General features: G+C 62.8%; 3 protein-coding genes across 5 annotated transcripts; 1 reads left to right on the forward strand and 2 right to left on the reverse strand.

Annotated features, from left to right (window-relative positions):
• Position 1: 1 nt before the first annotated feature.
• On the forward strand, positions 2 to 5,384 carry RIBC1 (RIB43A domain with coiled-coils 1). The gene is made up of 8 exons (XM_078850250.1): positions 2 to 324; positions 1,245 to 1,369; positions 2,156 to 2,237; positions 2,674 to 3,009; positions 3,356 to 3,474; positions 3,681 to 3,908; positions 4,027 to 4,193; positions 4,448 to 5,384. Exons 1-8 carry the CDS (start codon positions 228 to 230, stop codon positions 4,527 to 4,529), a joined length of 1,236 nt encoding a protein of 411 aa, XP_078706376.1. The 5' UTR covers positions 2 to 227; the 3' UTR covers positions 4,530 to 5,384.
• HSD17B10 (hydroxysteroid 17-beta dehydrogenase 10) lies at positions 5,302 to 12,284 on the reverse strand. Of its 2 annotated transcripts, none has more exons than XM_073321556.2 (6): positions 10,241 to 12,284; positions 7,210 to 7,374; positions 6,865 to 7,029; positions 6,566 to 6,694; positions 5,919 to 6,027; positions 5,302 to 5,731 (listed from the first exon to the last, which is right to left on the reverse strand). In XM_073321556.2, exons 1-6 carry the CDS (start codon positions 10,265 to 10,267, stop codon positions 5,541 to 5,543), a joined length of 786 nt encoding a protein of 261 aa, XP_073177657.1. In that variant the 5' UTR covers positions 10,268 to 12,284; the 3' UTR covers positions 5,302 to 5,540. The 2 variants fall into 2 exon arrangements, with proteins under 2 accessions (XP_073177657.1, XP_073177658.1); XM_073321557.2 differs by lacking the exon at positions 10,241 to 12,284 and adding an exon at positions 8,302 to 8,844.
• A 59-nt stretch (positions 12,285 to 12,343) lies between these two features.
• GPKOW (G-patch domain and KOW motifs) lies at positions 12,344 to 16,791 on the reverse strand. 2 transcript variants are annotated; one of them, XM_073321541.2, is made up of 11 exons: positions 16,593 to 16,791; positions 15,921 to 16,069; positions 15,578 to 15,717; positions 15,345 to 15,451; positions 14,901 to 15,111; positions 14,640 to 14,772; positions 14,419 to 14,541; positions 13,886 to 14,024; positions 13,650 to 13,719; positions 12,939 to 13,024; positions 12,344 to 12,433 (listed from the first exon to the last, which is right to left on the reverse strand). In XM_073321541.2, the coding sequence occupies exons 1-10, from the start codon at positions 16,787 to 16,789 to the stop codon at positions 12,968 to 12,970; spliced, it is 1,326 nt and encodes a 441-aa protein (XP_073177642.2). In that variant the 5' UTR covers positions 16,790 to 16,791; the 3' UTR covers positions 12,344 to 12,433; positions 12,939 to 12,967. The 2 variants fall into 2 exon arrangements, with proteins under 2 accessions (XP_073177642.2, XP_078706375.1); XM_078850249.1 differs by lacking the exons at positions 12,344 to 12,433; positions 12,939 to 13,024; positions 13,650 to 13,719; positions 13,886 to 14,024 and adding an exon at positions 14,084 to 14,224.
• Positions 16,792 to 18,395: the final 1,604 nt, after the last annotated feature.

An 18,395-nucleotide genomic window follows, 5' to 3' on the forward strand; every position in this document is an offset into this window, starting at 1 on the left:
GCAGAGAGCGCGCGGCTCCTTTCCGTCACCAGGCCGCGATTCAGAACGAGATTTGCATAGCAGCGTCACGCCTCCTGGGGCAATTTGCATATAGGGTCCCGCTCCCGGCGTTTTCTCCGCGCTGATAGGGCCGCGCCTCAGAGCCTGATTTGCATATCGTGACCGCCCTCTGCGCTCCCGCCCCGCTGATAGGCCCGACTCCGTCATTTCCATAAAGGGGCGGTTGGATGGCACCAAGTGGGAAGGGGGAAAGGGAATGGGCTGTCCCGTTACCAGGGAGACCAGGCTCTAAACAGAGAGAGAGAGAGACGGGTGGGGGCTTCGGTGAGTGGGAGCCCGGCAGCCAGAGGGCGAGGGGCCAGGGACCGAGGTCAAAGGGTAGGGAGACGGGGTCAGAGGTCAAAGGGCAGGGCGAGGGGTCGGGGTCAAAGGGCAGGGAGGGGGTCAGAGGTTAAAGGCAGGGAGAGGGGTCACGACGAGGGTGCTCAGAGGCTAAAGGGTGGTGTGAGGGGGTCAGGGGTCAAAGGTCAGTGCAAGGGGGGTCAGAGGGTTAAACGGTACAGTGAGGAGGTCAGATATTAAGGGGGAGGGGTCAAAGGTCAGGGGAGCACCCCAAAGGTAAGAGGTCAGGGGTCAAATGTCAGTGCAAGGGGGCCCAGAAGGTTAAAGGTTACAGCAAGTGGGTCAGATATAAATGGGAGAGGGGTCAGAGGTCAAAGGGTAGAGTGAGGGGGTCAGAGGTTAAAGGGTAGGGAGAGGGGGTCAGGGCAAGGGTGTTCAGAGGCTAAAGGTGGTGTGAGGGGGGCCAGAGGGCTGGGGGAGGGGCCCGGGGGTAAGAGGGCAGGGTGGGGGGGGTCAGGGCTTAAAGGGTACATCGAGGATGTCAGATATTAATGGGAGAGGGGTCAAAGGTTAACGGGGTGGGTGTGGGGGTCAGAGGGTAACTTGTAGATAGGATGGGTCAAAGTCAGAGGTGGGGGCAGAGGGTAAAGGTCAGGAGGCAGATTCCCCATGTCCAACCCTCAGCTTCGGGGACCCCAGATTTAACCCCCCCTCCTGCCAGAGCAGAAAGGTTCTCCCCAGATCTTTCACAGCTCCACAGGAACCAATGCCCTGATCCCCTCCACTGGGAGCCCGGACTCCTGGGTTCTCTCCCTGGCTCTGGGAGGGGAGTGGGGGTTGGTTGGTGGGCGGGAGCTGGGAGCCAGGACTCCTGGGTTCTAACTTTCTTTCCTCCCACGTAGGCGCCAAGATGCACAAAGTGGACCTACTGCTGGAGACCAAGGAGGCGGCTGCCCGCGAGGCGCGGAGGGAGCGAGAGAAGCAGCGGCTAAGCCGCATCTTCAACTCACGCCACCGCACCATGGGGGTGAGCCCCGCGGGGACCCGCTGCATCCCCCAGGGGGTGCAATGCTGGGAGAGGGGCTGGATCTGAGCCCTCCCCCCAACCGGAGCCCAGAGCAGGAGCAACGGCTGACCGGCAGGGAGGGCTCTCACCTACACAGCTCCCGTGTGCTACCCCCTCCAAGGGGCATTTGGCACCCATCACCTGCTCAGTGCTTGGCCTCACCCATCTGGGTATCAGGGAGCCCTGACAAAGTTGGGCACCATCTGCTGTGGAACAAGCTGAGACCCAGCACCTAATTTCACTCAGAGGCCACCTAGCGGACACCAGACAGGAGTGAATGGTTTTTAGATCAATGGTTCTCACACTCTTGTACTGGGGACCCCTTTCACACAGCAAGCCTCTGAGTGCGACCCCCACCCCCATAAATATATAAAAAAAGTGTTTTTAATGTAACACCATTATAAATGCTGGCAGCAAAGTAGGGTTTGGGGTGGAGGTTGACAGCTCACAACCCCCCCATGTAATCACCTCACAACCCCTTGAGGGGTCCCGACCCCGAGTTTGAGAACCCCTGGTTTAGATTGGTTTAGACTGGGTTCTGTCCCCGGCACTGGGAGGGGAGTTGGGTCTGGTGGTTAGAGCGGGGACTGGGAGCCAGGACTCCAGGGTTTTCTCCCTGGCTCTGGGAGGGGAGCGGGGTCTAGTGATTCGAGGGGCGAGCTGGGGAGTCAGGACTCCTGGATTCTTTCCGCAACTCTGGGAGGATTTTTGCCTCCTCAGTAGCTCTCCCCTGCCCTTCTCCCCAAGGTGGACATGGAAGCCCTGAGGAGTCAAGTGGAGGAGTGGAAGCTGAGAGTGGAAACGGAAAAACGCCGGGATGAGACCTATGGTGAGAACACTGGACAGTCCTGCCTCGCCCACCCCTTTGATCTCTGGGGGAGGTGCCCCTGAACCCCAGCATCAGAAAACAATGCGTGGGGAGTAGGCGAGTGAGATGGCAGGATAGTAGGGGTCCTCTGTCTCTGACCAAGATGAGGACTGGCTGTGGCAGGGAGATCCCAGCTATTCCAGCCCTGGTCTCTCCAGCAGGGGGCGCCATGGGGGTTGGGGCAGGAGAACGGGCTCAAGATGGGGGGAGATGCCCACTACTCCAGCCCTGACCTCTCTAGCAGGGGGTGCTATGGGGAGTGAGACAGGAGCACTGGCTGCTAGGAGGGGCTCCTTGCTACTCCAGCCCTGGTCTCTCCAGGAAGGGGCCTGGTGGGGAGCTGGGCAGGAGCGCTGGCTGGTGAGGGAAGAGGGGATCTGACCCTCTTTCCCCACAGGCGCCGAGCAGGTGCTGTGCGACCGGGTGGCACAGATGCTGGAGGAGGAGGAACGTCAGAGGGTGCGGCGCCTCCACCAGGCCGTGCAGGAGTTCCGGGAGCAGGAGCAGCCACCCCACACCCGGCGGGAGTGGGACCTGTACAACCCCGAGGGCCTGCGCCTGGACCGGCCAGCCCGGCTCAGCGACTATGACCCACGCTGCGGTCCTGCCAGCCTGCAGCGCTTCGCCGGCGAGGACCTGGCGCTGCCCACCCGCCGTCGGCTGCAGCAGTGCCGCAGCCTAGAGGACCAGCGCGCCGAGCGGCAGCGGGCCCGAGCCGACGCCCAGTATGCAGGTGGGAGCATGAACACAGATCTAGTGGTTAGAGCAGGGGGAGTGCAGTGGCTGGGACCCAGAACTCCTGGGTTCTGTGGGAGAAAAGTGGAGTCTAGGGATTTAGAGCAGGAGGAGGGGGCTGGGAGTCAGGACTCCTGGGTTCTACGGAAGGACAGTGGGGTCTAGTGCTGGTTAGAGTGGGGGGAGCTGGGAGTCAGGACTCCTGGGTTCTACGGAAGGACAGTGGGGTCTAGTGCTGGTTAGAGTGGGGGGAGCGGGGTCGAGTGCGTTCGATCAGGAGGGAGGAAGGACTCCTGGGTTCCCAAAGTAAAGCCACTCAGGGGCTCTGTGCACTGTCCTGGCAGACACGCTGGAGGATAAAAAGCGGGTGGAGCTGGATCTGCGGGCACAGCAGCTGGCCCAGCTGGAGGAGGAGTGCCGCCGGGCCAAGGATCTTGCCACGGCCGACTACAACCGGGCCCAGGTAACGCCCTGGCCACCCAGGGGCTGTGGAGCTGGCAGACCTTGGCATGGGTTGGATAATAGGGCTGGCTCCTCCGCCCCCGGGGATTTGTGGGATACCAGGTCTCACCTGTTCCCTTGCCCTGGTGGGATGTCAAGGCAAGACCACTCTGGGGCTGAGGGGGTCCCCACGCCTGGGGCTCAGGGGCAGGTCTCCTCTCCCCCCAGGCAGCGGAGGCGGCGGAGCAGCACCGGCTGGCGTGTCAGCGGGAACAGGAAGACAACCAAGCCGAGATCCACAACCACCTGACAGGGCAGCTGCTGACAGAGGATCCAGCCATGGCCGAGAGCCTGCTGGGGCCTCACCGCATCATCACCGACCGCTGGAAGGGCATGAGCCCGAAGCAAGTGGAGGCCGTGTGGAAGGCCCAGGAGGAGCAACGCCGGGAGAACCAGGTCTCCAGAGGAAGGGAAGGGAGGGATTCCAGCAGTGGGGAACGTGGGGAGTGCAGCCCAGTGCGAAATGGGGCACCGTTCCCCCCCTTCACCTGCCCCTCTCTCTGCCCCACCGCAGAGGCTGCGGGAGGCGGAGCGGCAGCGGGAGGCTGAGTGGGAGGCGCAGCGGCAGCTGGCAGCCCGCGCGGCCACGGCGCTGGAGGAGAAGGAGCGCTTGTCCCGGCTACAGCTGAGGAGAGGCCTGGATGCCTACAACCAGCAGCTGGCACAGGAGCAGAGGGCACAGTGAGTGCCCCCCTGGGGGGGGCTGGGCCCTGGGGGCTGGGCTAGGGATCCCTGAGGAGCAGGGCAGGAGTGGGTGCAGGAAGAGGTGGAGCTACCTGAGGTGCGGAAGCAGGAGGGGGAGAGATGGGGCAGGGGCAGAAGTTGAAGGGGCAGGGCTGGGGCTATATGGAGGCGGGGCTAGGAGGTACAGATTACAGAAGGGGTGGGGCCAGGTGAGTTAGGCTGGCGGCTAAGCCCCGCCCTTTGTCTTGCAGGCAGCAGTACCTGCAGAGGGAGGTGTACACCAATCCGCCCAGCGCCCAGTACCACCTGCAGTTCAACACCAGCAGCCGCTAGGCCCAGCCCCGCCGCACCAACTTCGAAAACCCCATGGACCACCCCCGCCCCAAAGGGACACGCCCCATCCCCGCCTCCTGCACCGCCGGGACACGCCCCGTTCCTTGCCCCACCGAGATATACCCAATCCCCACCCCCTGCCCCAATCACTACCCCCACCCTGCTGGAACATACCCAATCCCCAGTTCCCTACCCCACGGGACACGCCTAATCCCAGCCCCCTTCCACACCGGGATACCCCCAATCCCAGCCCCCTGCCCCAATCACTATCCCCACCCTTCTGGCACATGCCCAGTCCCCACCCCCTCCCAGGACACAACCAATCCCTGCCCCAAACACTACGCCCACCCTGCCAGGAGACACCCAATCCCCCCATGGACACCCCTGCTGCCGGGACACACCCAAGGCTCTCCCCTCCTATGAGCGGGACGCCCCCACTCCCCCCTTGCAGAGGGGATCTGACACTCTGCACTGTTCCTTCAGCCACAGCGGCATCCAATAAACCCTCGTGCCCCAAAGCATACTGCCCCCCCCCAAGTCTGTAGGGCAGGGCAGGAGAGTGCTACACACCCTTCCCCGCATGTCCCTCGCAACCCGGCCCCCGCCCTGCCCACACCGCCCCCAGGCAAGGGCAGCAGTCAGGAATGGGAGAGGAGTTGGAATTCGTGGTTACAGCCGGGAGCTGGCAGCCAGGACTCCTGGGTTCTCTCCCTGGCTCCAGGAGGAGAGTAAGGGTTCGTGGCTAGCACAGAATCCCGAGCACTCCTGAAAGCACATTGAGACAATCGTTTATTAAGGCCCAGACGCCGACCGGGGGCAGGAGTCAGAACAGCTCAGACCCCCCTGCCCCCCCCCCGTCCTCATTGTGCGGGGGGACGAATCACTGCAGGAGTCCATGATTAGAGTCCAGAGAGGGCGGAGCCACAGAAGGGGGGGAATCAACCCCACCCCCTTTCAGGGGCAGCCAGGGGAGGGGGAAATCAGCACCCCCCTGAGGCGTGGGGCAGCGGCTCAGGGCTGCAGGCGGATGGCCCCATCCAGGCGGATCACCTCCCCATTCAGCATGGGGTTCTCCACGATGCACTGGACCAGGTGGGCGTATTCCCCGGGCAGCCCCAGGCGGCTGGGGAAGGGCACCTGGCGAGCCAGGAACGTTTGCACTTTCTCGGGGAGCCCTGCCAGCAGGGGGGTGGCGAACAGACCTAGGGGGAGAGAGACAGTGAGGGGGGGGGCTGGCTCTCTGCTACCCTCCCAGCTCTGCCGGTGCCCCTCAATCCCAGCCCCCAGGAGCCCCCCGCTACCTCCCCAGCTCTGCCGGTGCCCCTCAATCCCCACCCGTAGCCCCCTTCTCTCCCCACACCAGGACAGGAGCCACGCTGGGGTTGGTACCTGGGGCGATGGTGATGACACGGATCCCCATTGGGGCCAGATCCCTGGCGATGGGCAGGGTCATGCCCACGATGCCCCCTTTAGAGGCAGAGTACGCAGCTTGACCCACCTGTACGACAAGCAAAGCATTAGCTGGGGTGCAGGGACATGGGGGACTGCCGGGGAGAGCAACCTCTTCCCAGCCTCCTGCCTGCTCCCCACAGCACAGCACCCCCTCAGCGTCCGGCCCTGCCTGCCAGGGGAGAGCACTCCCTGCCCAGGCCCCTGCCCACAGCACAGCACCCCCTCAGCGCCCAGCCCTGCCTGCCAGGGGAGAGCACCCCCTGCCCAGGCCCCCGCCCACAGCACAGCACCCCCTCAGCGCCCGGCCCTGCCTGCCAGGGGAGAGCACCCCCTGCCCAGGCCCCCGCCCACAGCACAGCACCCCCTCAGCGCCCGGCCCTGCCTGCCAGGGGAGAGCACCCCCTGCCCAGGCCCCCGCCCACAGCACAGCACCCCCTCAGCGCCCGGCCCTGCCTGCCAGGGGAGAGCACCCCCTGCCCAGGCCCCCACCCACAGCACAGCACCCCCTCAGCGTCCAGCCCTGCCTGCCAGGGGAGAGCACCCCCTGCCCAGCCCCTTGTAGCACAGCACCTCCTAGGGCTCACCTGGCCCTCGAAAGCAGCCACGCTGGCTGTGTTGACAATCACTCCTCTGTGCCCATCGGAGTCAGGGGCATTCTTGCCCATCTCACCAGCACTCAGTCGGATCACGTTAAAGGTGCCAGCAACATTGACCTGGGGGGCAGGGCAGACAGATCAAACCAATGAGCCCACCCACCACCATATCCCACCCCCAAAATCCAGCCCCTTATCCCTCCTTGGTCCCCTCTCACCACCATGGTGTTGGCAGGGCAAAGGGGATCAAGGAGGGGATGGAGGGAGCGGGTCCCTCCAGCCCCACTCACATTGAGGACCCTCTGGAAATCCTCCAGGTTGTGGGGCGTGTCCTTCTTGGCGTTGTAGGTCTTGACAGCCACGGCAATTCCAGCACAGTTCACGGCCAAATCCAAGCGCCCAAACTTCTCCCGCACCAGGTTCAGGACCCCCTTTACATCCGCCTCTGACGTCACCTGAGCCACCAGGCAGGGAGGAGAGGTTAATCCATGTCACCTCCGCGCCAGACCCCACTCCCCTCCCAGAGTCAGCGAGAGAACCCAGGTGTCCTGGCTCCCAGCCCTTCCCTGCTCTAACCCACTAGTCCCAACTCCCCTGCCAGAACCAGGAATAGAACCCAGGAGTCTGGGACCTACATCAGCTGGAGCAAAGACGCATTGTTCCCCCAGCACTTTGGCCACACTTGGCCCATCCGACGTCGGCAGGTCCACGATCACCGCGCTGGCTCCCTGCTGCACCAGGCGCTCGGCAGTGGCGCGACCCAGGCCAGAGGCCCCACCGGTAACCAGGCCAACCATTCCCTGGGAGCAAAAGCAGAGGAAGGGAGCAGTGAATACAAAAAAAAAAAGCCCTGAATACCACCCATAGCTTTAACGAGCTATCCCAGACCCCCCCATCTCACGTGCATAATGGACTGTCCCTACAATCCTTTCTTCCTCTGACCATAATGGTTTCTCCCAGACCCCCCCATCACATGTGCATAATGGTCTTTCCCTACACCTCCCTCTTTGCCTGTGCATAATGGTGTCACCCACAACCCCCTCCTAAAGTGTGCACACTGGTCTCTTCCTAAGACCCCTGAATCTTGCAGATAATGGTCTCTCCTTAACCCCCATCAGTATAATGGGCTCTGTTTACTGCTCTCATGAGCATAATGGTCTCACCCAGGATTCCCTCATACTGTATGTGTTATAGTCTCTCCCTAACCTCCCCCAGAAATATAATGGTCTCTCCCTACACAGCCTCCTCCTGCTAACTGCATAATGGTCCCTCCCAGCCCTGCCTCCTCCCAGTGCACAGAATGGTCCTTTCCTTTGATTCCCACCCCTGGTCAAATGGTCTCCCCCTCTTCTTAGGCTCATCGTGGTATGGTCCAGCATGCTCCGCTGCCCCATGCATAAGGGGGCGTGGCTACACTTGCAGATGTGGAGCGCAGGGAGTTAAACCCGCCTGCGGAGAGCGCCGCCATCTGTCCCCGCTGCCCACGCCCTGGTGGGGCCTCATTGGCGGCACTTGCAGTGGTGCATTGTGGGCAGCTACCCCAGCATGCAAGTGGCTGCAACGTGCTTTTCAAAGGGGGGGGGTGGAGTGTGACAGGGAGTGTGTTGTGTGTATGTGGGGGGGGAGAGGGGGTTTTGGGGGGCTGAGAGCATGTCAGCATGCTGTCTTGTAAGTTCAGACAGCAGCAAACCCCCCCCCCCCCCCCCCCGCCTCTCTCTCTCACCAACCGTTCCTGTGGAATGCCGTGTCTTTGTCTCGGGGCAGATAAGCCCCCGGCTGTCAGAAACGGAGCTTCCAAAGGGCACATCCGCATTCCTGCGGCGATTCCAGAACAATGACAAGAGCGGCCACTTGACTTCAGGGGACTATGGGACGTGTCCGGAGGCTGATCAGAGCGCAGTAATGCAACACCTCGTTCACACTGGCGCCGCGGTGCTCCAGGGGGCGCAAATGTTATTCCACTCGCCAAGGTGGAGCCGCGGAGTCAGAGCACTCTACATGCCTTGCCAGCGCGGATAGGGAGTGAGCTAGTGCGCCCGGGGCTTGCAAGTGTAGCCAAGCCCCCATAGTCTCTCATAGAATCTCAGGGTTGGAAGGGACCTCAGGAGGTCATCTAGTCCAACCCCCTGCTCAGAGCAGGACCAATCCCCAATTAAATCATCCCAGCCAGGGCTTTGTCAAGCCTGACCTTAAAAACTTCTAAGAAAGAAGATTCTACCACCTCCCTAGGTAACGCATTCCAGTGTTTCACCACCCTCCTAGTGAAAAAGTTTTTCCTAATATCCAACCTAAACCTCCCCCACTGCAACTTGAGACCATTACTCCTTGTCCTGTCATCTGCTATCACTGAGGATAGTCTAGAACCATCCTCTCTGGAACCACCTCTCAGGTAGCTGAAAGCAGCTATCAAATCCCCCCTCATTCTTCTCTTCTGCAGATTAAACAATCCCAGTTCCCTCAGCCTCTCCTCATAACTCATGTGTTCCAGACCCCTAATCATTTTTGTTGCCCTTCGCTGGACTCTCTCCAATTTATCCACATCCTTCTTGTAGTGTGGGGCCCAAAACTGGACACAGTACTCCAGATGAGGCCTCACCAATGTCGAATAGAGGGGAATGATCAAGTCCCTCAATCTGCTCGCTATGCCCCTACTTATACATCCCAAAATGCCATTGGCCTTCTTGGCAACAAGGGCACACTGCTGACTCATATCCAGCTTCTCGTCCACTGTCACTCCTAGGTCATTTTCCACAGAACTGCTGCCGAGCCATTCGGTCCCTAGTCTGTAGCGGTGCATTGGGTTCTTCCGTCCTAAGTGCAGGACCCTGCACTTATCCTTGTTGAACCTCATCAGATTTCTTTTGGCCCAATCCTCCAATTTGTCTAGGTCTCTCTGTATCCTATCCCTGCCCTCCAGCATATCTACCACTCCTCCTAGTTTAGTGTCATCCACAAATTTGCTGAGGGTGCAATCCACACCATCCTCCAGATCATTTATGAAGATATTGAACAAAACCGGCCCCAGGACCGACCCCTGGGGCACTCCACTTGACACCAGCTGCCATCTAGACATGGAGCCATTGATCACTACCCGTTGAGCCCGACAATCTAGCCAACTTTCTACCCACCCTATAGTGCATTCATCCAGCCCATACTTCTTTAACTTGCTGACAAGAATACTGTGGGAGACTGCGTCAAAAACTTTGCTAAAATCAAGAAACAATACATCCCTGCTTTCCCTTCATCCACAGAACCAGTAATCTCATCATAGAAGGCGATCTCTCTCTTAGCCAGACTCCCCCCTCCTATTGTGTATAGTAGTCTCGCCCAATTACCACCCCTCTTGTTTGATGGTCTCTTCCAACCCAATCCCCCCACTGCGTAGAATGGTCTCTACCTCTCACGAGAAACAAGTCCTCCAGCCACCACTATTGGTAGAGAACAAGAAGTGTAAAATGGTTTCTCCCATCCCAATCCCCCCCCCCATTCTACACAATGGTCTCTCCCAGGCACAGCCTCCCAGGGGTCTCTCCTGCCTACGTGGGCGCAGCGGCCTCCAGCCCTGGGGAGATGCCTAATGATCTCACCCATCTTGTGGTGCCTCCCCGCTACCCCGCATAGAATGGTCTCACCCTCCCCGGTCCTTATGCTGCCCCAGCTGGGTACCTTCACGCTCCTCAACGCCGCCGCCATCTTGCTGCCGCTCCACGCCCCGCCCCCTGACACAGGGGCTGACCAATCAAAGGCAAGGCCACTCTTAAAGGGGAGGCAGACACTATTTAATAATCAGGGACTATTAATCCCCAGGAGAGAAGAGCTCTTAAAGGAGAAAGCGCAGGGAGAACTTAAAGGGAAAGAGGGAGGCAAAAAATGAACATAGCCATTAAAGGGGAGGGAGGGCTTAAAGGGGCAGGGAGAGCCAGGATGCCTGGGTTCTCTCCTTGGCTCTGGGAGGGGAGTGTGGTCTAGTGGTTACAGCGGGGGAGGCAGAGGGCTGGGAGCCAGGACGCCTGGGTTCTCTCCTTGGCTCTGGGAGGGAAGTGTGGTCTAGTGGTTACAGCGGGGGGAGGCGGAGGGCTGGGAGCCAGGACGCCTGGGTTCTCTCATTGGCTCTGGGAGGGGAGTGTGGTCTAGTGGTTACAGCGGGGGAGGCAGAGGGCTGGGAGTCAGGACGCCTGGGTTCTCTCCCCAGCTCTGGGAGGGAAGTGTGGTCTAGTGGTTACAGCGGGGGGAGGCGGAGGGCTGGGAGCCAGGACGCCTGGGTTCTCTCCTTGGCTCTGGGAGGGAAGTGTGGTCTAGTGGTTACAGCGGGGGGAGGTGGAGGGCTGGGAGCCAGGACGCCTGGGTTCTCTCCCCAGCTCTGGGAGGGGAGTGGGGTCTAGGGGTTAGAGCGGGGGTGGGCTGGAAGCCAGCACACCTGGGTTCTCTCCCCGGCTCTGGAAGGGCAGGGGGTGAATAGGTTGTTTCTTCTTTTATAATTTCCCGCAGAGCCCCCCCCGGCCCACCTGCAATCACCAACACACATCACCGGGGCGGGGTGGGGGAGGGACTATCGCAGTTTATTTACATTTTTTGATCCCATCCTGCTTTACAAAGTGCCCATGGGCAAGGGGCTGTCAAAGTCCCAGCAGCCATCTTGGAAGCTGGCATGTGGTGGGGGGGTCCTGCCAGGTCTCCTGCTGAGCCCCCCTCCACAGACAGTACCTGCACAGCGCAGCTTTGTCCATGGCCCCCCTCTGACAGATGAGACCCCCCCTCCGGGGGGCACCCTCCTGTCCCACAATCTCCCACTGTGCCGCCTTCATCCCCGCCACTAAAACCGCCGGCTCTGGAACACTGCTCCAGAGATGACGGGTTCTGGGGTCACAAACACTCAGTAGGGGCCAGAGTTGATCTAGAACCGAGCCCAGCGCTCCAGAAGCAGCTCAACTTGCTCCAGAGCTCGCAGGCTACATCATCCTAGAAATCACTCGCTGCTCTAGAATCAACCCCCTTCTCTGTCATCAGCATACCCCCCCACTCCAGAACACTCCGGGTTGGGTCTAGGACCCAGGGGCCTCCCTCCAGCCCACACTGTAAACCTTGCTCTCAAACCCCGTGCATCTGGCTCCCAGCCCCACATCTACTCTGGCTCTAGAGCCCATTAGGCTCCAGACCCCACTTTACAGGGTCACTCCAGTGTCGCTCTGGATCCAGTTTGAACCCCACCCTACAACGGTTTTAAAACTTTGCTCTAGAACCCATTGCTCCTACGCCACGTCCCACGTAAAAGGTTACTCTAGAACAGGTTGGTTTCACTCCAGAACCCACATTGAGGGTTCCTTGAGAACCCAAAGCCATATGTGCTCTAAAACCCATTGGCCCTGCTCTAGAGCCCATTTAAAAACCATCCCCGAAAGCCATCTTCTCTGCTCCCAAACCCAGCTTTCAGCTCATTCTAGAACGCACTCTTATTCTAGTTGAAGCCTCACTCTAGAGCCCAAGTCTGGTCACGTTCTAGATCTTGTGGCTCCTGCCGCAGAACCCATCGAATTACCACTCTGGAACCTGCGGAAGTTGTTCTAGAACTCAGTCCCAGCCATGGTGGCCATGTTCCCCCTCTGCCGGACTCCATCCACGTCCTGCCACTCCCCAGAGGGGACGTGCCCTCTTCCCCTGCCCCGGGGGGCACACAGTCCAGCAGTCCATCTGTCAAGCAGAAGGGGGGGGAGGGGGAAAGGGGGCTCAGTCGTCCTCAGTGCCCCCCACGTAGTGGCAGACAGCGTCGTAGTCTAGCGCCAGGACGTCCCCGTCCTCATCGTGCTGCAGCTGCACCAGCGCCCGGCTCCGCTGCTGGTCGCGCTGCAGGATCCGGCCCACCTGGGGGGGGGGGGAAGAGACAGGAAGCTCCTGTTAGTCCTGCATGTGAGGGGGGGGCAGTTTACAAAGGACTCTGGGAAGAAGGGCAGCTGCGTACAGACTCCCGCAACAGGAAGAGCTAAGCTGGTAACTTGGGGGGCAGATGAGGGGGCTTCTCCAGCATAATCCCCCTCATCCACGAACCCCCTATATCTCCCTCTCCATTACCCCTAGATCCCCCCCCCGCAGCACTCACCCCCAGCTACCCTGCCCCCCACCCCCACTACCCCACCCCCTGCATATCTTCCCTCTAGCTCCCACACATCCTCAGAATCCATCCCCCACCCCTTCAGATTTCTCCCACTACCTCCAACCCCCACATGTTCTTCCCACTAGCCCCCCAGAGCCCCTGACTACCCCACCCCCATGTGTCCTCCCCCCACACTTCCTCCAGCTCCCAGCCTCCCCGTTACCCCCACTGCCCTCTGCGGTCCCTGCCAGGGGAGGGGGGTTGGGGGTCACTCACCCTGCCAGCGTGCTCCCCGAGCACCACCATCACCCAGTCTGCAGAGCCCCTGGGGATGACCGTCTCCAGCATGGCCTCCCGGATGCCTGGGGGGTTGGGGAGGACATGGGTCAGTGTCATACAGTGGGTCCCCCATACACGATCCCTGGCCCCCCAGCCACCCACCCCACAGATGCCCCTCCATCCTCTCCAACACCCTCGCTCCCCAATGACCCAGGGTCACCCCTCCCCCATTGTAGTCACCTCGCTTCTCACACAACCCCCTTACCTCATGGGCGTCAGCCCCTCCTGGCAATTACCCCAGATACAGCCGCACGGTCACCTGCCCCATGGATCCATCTACAGATCCCCCCTCCCCCCAACAACCGTGTCTCCCCCACCCCACAAAACCCAAACTGGCTCTTCTAGCATCCCCAATAATCTGGAGTTATCCTGCCCCCCACAACCCTCTCCCTAGAGTCACATGCCTCATATCAGGCCATACTCCCGCATAACCTCCCCCAGGGAATGAACCCTCTTCTGCCAACCAACTCTCCACCGGATCACCCCAAAACCCCCAAATGGGAGTAGCCCCCCCCCCCCCCACAACCCTCACATACACAACTCCCCTACCCCATAGGCTAGAACAGAAAGGCCCTGGAAGAGTGCAGAGAGGTGGAGAATGGGGAAGAGCTGGGATATAACAAAGAGGTGCCCCCCCTCCCAACTTACCATCCAAGACCTGCCCCTCTTCTGTCCGGCAGACACAGGTATCTGGGCTAAGCACATCCTCGATCTGCATCTAGGGAGAGAGAGAGGGGGGTGGAATGGACACGGGGCCTGTCCCCTGTAGGGGGCGCCAGCTCCCATCCAGCCCCAGGGCGGGGACTGGCTGGCTCAGGGGGGATGGGGAACGGGATGCTGGTTCCCGTCTGGCCCTGGGGGGGGCAGGGAGGGGAAGGAGGTACCTTGGTGTTATAGTATTTTCCCCCTTTGTAGAGCTTGTCCACGAAACGAACCCGCAGATCTCGCCGCAGCCAGTGGGGGGAGCGGGAGGACGAGGAGCCGCTGCTGCCACCTTTACTCTGCTTCCCAGAGCGGGTGTCGCTGCGGGAGAACAGGCAGTCAGGGGCAGTCCTGGTGCTAGGGAGCGCCATGCTGCAAGGAACGGGGTGCACCGTGCTGTGGGGCGCTGTTTTATCAAGAAAGGCATTTGAGCTGCCCCAGCCTCAGGGCAGGAACCCTGGCATCCGGGCGGCACTGCAGCTCGGGGGATTCCATTTTGCCTTTTTAAATCTTCCTCTGGGCTTTGAATCAGAGACAAGAATCAGCTGCACTTCCTGTCCTAACAGCAGCACCAACTGTCACCCGCCCCAGAGGTGGCTGCATCTCAGCCCCAGGTGAGCCACTCCCGAGCAACGTTGTGTGTGGCTGTTCCCCAGCTGCCCCTCCCCAGAGATGGCTGCATCTCAGCACTGGGCGAGCCCTCCCAGGCCTCTACCTCTCCAAGTCTGCTGGCTGTTTCCTCTTTCTGTCCTTCTCTCGGGGAACCCTGGCGTCCGGGTGTCAGAGGGTCCATTTCTCTCCTTCTCTTCTTTCTCCTTGTGGGCTTTGCTTAAGTGGCCTGAGAAGCAGATTGGGGAGACAGATGGGGGTCAGGTTGGCGGAGAGGAGGAGGGACTGTGGTGAGGTGGGGGTACCAGGGAAAGTCACGTGACTCACTCAGATCCTTGGCTAGTTTCTCGTACTCCTTCCGGGTCACAGGTCGCAGGCTGTGCTGGCTGACAGTGACGATCTTCTCCCCAATGGCCAGTTTCACCATCACCCGGGCATTATCGGGGTCTACGCCTTCGATCTGCAGGCAGGGAGAGAAAAAGACGAGAATCGGGCATAGGGCCTGTGCTCTCTAGGGGGCGCTGGCTCCCATCAGCCCCAGGGCGGGGACTGGCTGGCTCTGGGAGGCAGGAAACGGGGGAAACTCACCTTCCCGTAGAGGTCTTTGTGGGGCCCAGCCACGATCAGCACAGCGCCCCCTGCCACCAGCCCCAGCGGCTCCTCCTCGCCCCTCCGGCGCTCCTCGCCCGGCTTGGGGGGCCGCAGGGGGCAGGCTGGCTGCAGGTCCTGGATGGCTGAGCGGTCAGCTCCCAGGCCCAGCCCCCTGGGGCGCAGCTGGTGCTCCAGGGGCTTCACGTCTCTAAGTAGGGGGGAAGGGAAGTTCAGGGACCCCCCAAACTCCCATCCCCCAACTGACCTTTGACCCCCACCGGTCTATCACCACTCCATGATGACCTATGATCTCCCCACTGGTCTATAACTCCACCCAAACTCTGCCTGCCCCCCATATGAACCCTCCACCTCCTGCCTCCACCAGATCTGACCCACAACCCCCCCACTGATCTATGTCCCCCCCCTCCCAGGGTCACTCACTGCTTAAAGGTGCGTCCAATGCCCTCGCCCGCCTTCCAGCCCATGCCCCTCAGCATTGCAACGCCGTAGGCCTCCACAGGCACCACCTCGTAATCTGCGTCCGTCGACTGCAGGAAGAGAAGGGCAGGAACAATGTTAACCTGTGGAACTACCTGCCACAGGACCAAAGGGGCCCTGCCACAGGAGGGTGGGGCTCCAGGGATGGATGGGAGTCCGTCAGGGAACCCTCTTACCGATTCCGGCCGCAGGCTCACGTCCACCCGGTTGCTGTCTTCGTACCCGTCAGGGACACGGTTCTGCAGGAGCAGGGGGATGGCCAGGTTGGGGTCTGCCTGGGAGCCGCTCTCCCACCGCTCCTGGGACTGCCGGCACTCTGCAACGCACAGGAACCCATCAGGAGCTAGACACCAGGTTCCCAGCCGCGGCTCAGGGAGTGGGGGCTAATGGTTAGAGCAGGGGGAGCTAGGAGCCAGGACTCCTGGGTTCTCTTCCAGCTCTGGGAGGAGAGTGGGGGTCTAGTGGTTAGAGCATGGGGATGCTGAGAGCCAGGACTCCCGGGTTCCCTGCCGTGCTCACCCTCTATGATCTCCCTCACAGCCTGGGACTCCACCCCGTCATCCTTCTGCTCGTTTGGGGCCCCCGCAGGGGGCATCTCCGGCTTCTTCCATTGGTTGCGCTGGATCAGGGGGATGACGAGAGCCTTAGGTGGTGGGGCAGGCCGGAGGCTGCGGGCCAGAGAGAAACCATCCCGTTACCATGGGATAGCTGGACCGTGCCCCCGCCCCCTGTACCATGGCTCCTCCCACTGCCCCAGAGTCTCAATGCAATGCCCCACCCCCCATGGGCCTGCCCCAATGCCCCAACTCACATGCTGCATGCAGACCCTGCGCACAGCCCCCCTCCTCGCCCCACTGCCCCTCCCACAGTGACCTCCCCACCCCCCTCTGATCCCACCCATCTGCATGGCCACACCCCACTCCTGCCCCACGGCCACATCCCACTCTCGCCCTACGGCCCCTCCCCCAGGCACGCCCCCTTCCAGCCCCACAGCCCCTCCCCAAGACATACCCCCCACGGCCCCTCCCCAGACAAGCCCCCTCCCCCAAGACACGCCCCCTCCCGCCCCACGGCCCCTCCTCCCAGGCACGCCCGCTGACGCACGCGCACGCGCACGCGCTCTTGCTCACGTGCGCAGAGCCCGCGGCTGCCCACCCCGGCCCGGCGCCCGCGCATGCGCGCTGCTCTCACCTGCGCAGCTCGCTCCCCTCCACGGCGCGGATGAAGTCGGGCTCCGGGGCGGCCCCAGCCCCGCCCTCCCCTACGAGCCGCCTGCGCGCGGTCGTGCGCGTGAACCCGAACGAGACCGGGCGCGGGGCCGGGGCGCCGCCCGCCGCCGGGCCGCCGTCGGACGCCATCTTGCGGCCCCTCGCAGCACGGGGAATCATGGGGGTTGTAGTCCCGCCCCCCGCGCAGGGCCTCATGGGGGTTGTATAACCCCGCCCCCCCCGCGCAGGGCCTCATGGGGGATGTAGTCCCGACCCGACCCGCGCTGCACCGGACATAGCCCCGCCCCCCCGCGCAATTCCTCATGGGGATGTAGCTCCGCCCCCCGCGCAGGGCATCACGGGAATGTCGTCCCCGCCAATGCATCATGGGGGATTAGTCCCTCCCCCCGCGCTGCCTCCTGGGGCAATGTGGTCACGCCCCCGCGCAAGGCATCATGGGCGTTGTAGTCCCGTCCCGGCGCACGGCTCCATGGAGGTTGTAGTCCCGCCCCGGGGCTATCTCCCAGGGGATGTGGGGGGGCTGAGACGACAGCTCCCATGAGGCCGTGCGAGTCTCCTCAAGTGCCCCCCGCCCCAGTTGCCTGTGAGCCCATGAGACCCCCCCCGTGGCCCTAGGTGAGGGGCGCTGGGCCAGGAGCCCCAATCCCCCCCCCGTGGCCCTAGGGGAGGGGCGCTGGGCCAGGAGCCCCAATCCCCCCCCGTGGCCCTAGGGGAGGGGCGCTGGGCCAGGAGCCCCAATCCCCCCCCGTGGCCCTAGGGGAGGGGGCGCTAGGCCGGGAGCCCCAATCCCCCCCCGTGGCCCTAGGGGAGGGGGCGCTGGGAGCCAGGGAGCCCCAATCCCCCCCCGTGGCCCTAGGGGAGGGGGCGCTGGGAGCCAGGGAGCCCCAATCCCCCCCCCGTGGCCCTAGGGGAGGGGGCGCTGGGAGCCAGGGAGCCCCAATCCCCCCCCGTGGCCCTAGGGGAGGGGGCGCTAGGCCGGGAGCCCCAACCCCCCCCCCCCCGTGGCCCTAGGGGAGGGGGCGCTAGGCCGGGAGCCCCAACCCCCCCCGTGGCCCTAGGGGAGGGGGCGCTGGGAGCCAGGGAGCCCCAATCCCCCCCCCCGTGGCCCTAGGGGAGGGGGCGCTAGGCCGGGAGCCCCAACCCCCCCCCCGTGGCCCTAGGTGAGGGGCGCTGGGCCAGGAGCCCCAATCCCCCCCCGTGGCCCTAGGTGAGGGGCGCTGGGCCAGGAGCCCCAATCCCCCCCCCGTGGCCCTAGGGGAGGGGCGCTGGGCCAGGAGCCCCAATCCCCCCCCGTGGCCCTAGGGGAGGGGGCGCTGGGCCAGGAGCCCCAATCCCCCCCCCGTGGCCCTAGGGGAGGGGCGCTGGGCCAGGAGCCCCAATCCCCCCCCCCGTGGCCCTAGGGGAGGGGGCGCTAGGCCGGGAGCCCCAACCCCCCCCCGTGGCCCTAGGGGAGGGGGCGCTGGGAGCCAGGGAGCCCCAACCCCCCCCCGTGGCCCTAGGGGAGGGGGCGCTGGGAGCCAGGGAGCCCCAATCCCCCCCCCGTGGCCCTAGGGGAGGGGGCGCTAGGCCGGGAGCCCCAACCCCCCCCCCGTGGCCCTAGGGGAGGGGGCGCTGGGAGCCAGGGAGCCCCAATCCCCCCCCCCGTGGCCCTAGGGGAGGGGGCGCTAGGCCGGGAGCCCCAACCCCCCCCGTGGCCCTAGGGGAGGGGGCGCTGGGAGCCAGGGAGCCCCAATCCCCCCCCCGTGGCCCTAGGGGAGGGGGCGCT

The sequence above is a fragment of the Lepidochelys kempii genome, chromosome 23, assembly GCF_965140285.1.
Source record: "Lepidochelys kempii isolate rLepKem1 chromosome 23, rLepKem1.hap1, whole genome shotgun sequence".
NCBI classification, from domain to species: Eukaryota; Metazoa; Chordata; order Testudines; family Cheloniidae; genus Lepidochelys; species Lepidochelys kempii.

Bases quoted from the DNA above. Each gene is read 5' to 3' on its own strand.
- RIBC1 (XM_078850250.1), top strand. From the start codon at position 228: ATGGCACCAAGTGGGAAGGGGGAAAGGGAATGGGCTGTCCCGTTACCA. The intron at 2,238-2,673 runs GTGAGAACACTG...CTTTCCCCACAG, and splicing joins ACGCCGGGATGAGACCTATG to GCGCCGAGCAGGTGCTGTGC. The intron at 3,010-3,355 runs GTGGGAGCATGA...CTGTCCTGGCAG, and splicing joins AGCCGACGCCCAGTATGCAG to ACACGCTGGAGGATAAAAAG.
- GPKOW (XM_073321541.2), bottom strand. From the start codon at position 16,789: ATGATTCCCCGTGCTGCGAGGGGCCGCAAGATGGCGTCCGACGGCGGC. The intron at 14,773-14,900 runs GTGAGTTTCCCC...CCCTGCCTGCAG, and splicing joins ACAAAGACCTCTACGGGAAG to ATCGAAGGCGTAGACCCCGA. The intron at 13,720-13,885 runs GTACCTCCTTCC...CTCTCTCCCTAG, and splicing joins GAAAATACTATAACACCAAG to ATGCAGATCGAGGATGTGCT.
- HSD17B10 (XM_073321556.2), bottom strand. From the start codon at position 10,267: ATGGCGGCGGCGTTGAGGAGCGTGAAG. The intron at 7,375-10,240 runs GTACCCAGCTGG...TTTTGCTCCCAG, and splicing joins CGGCGTTGAGGAGCGTGAAG to GGAATGGTTGGCCTGGTTAC. The intron at 6,028-6,565 runs GTGAGCCCTAGG...CTTGTCGTACAG, and splicing joins TGGCTGCTTTCGAGGGCCAG to GTGGGTCAAGCTGCGTACTC.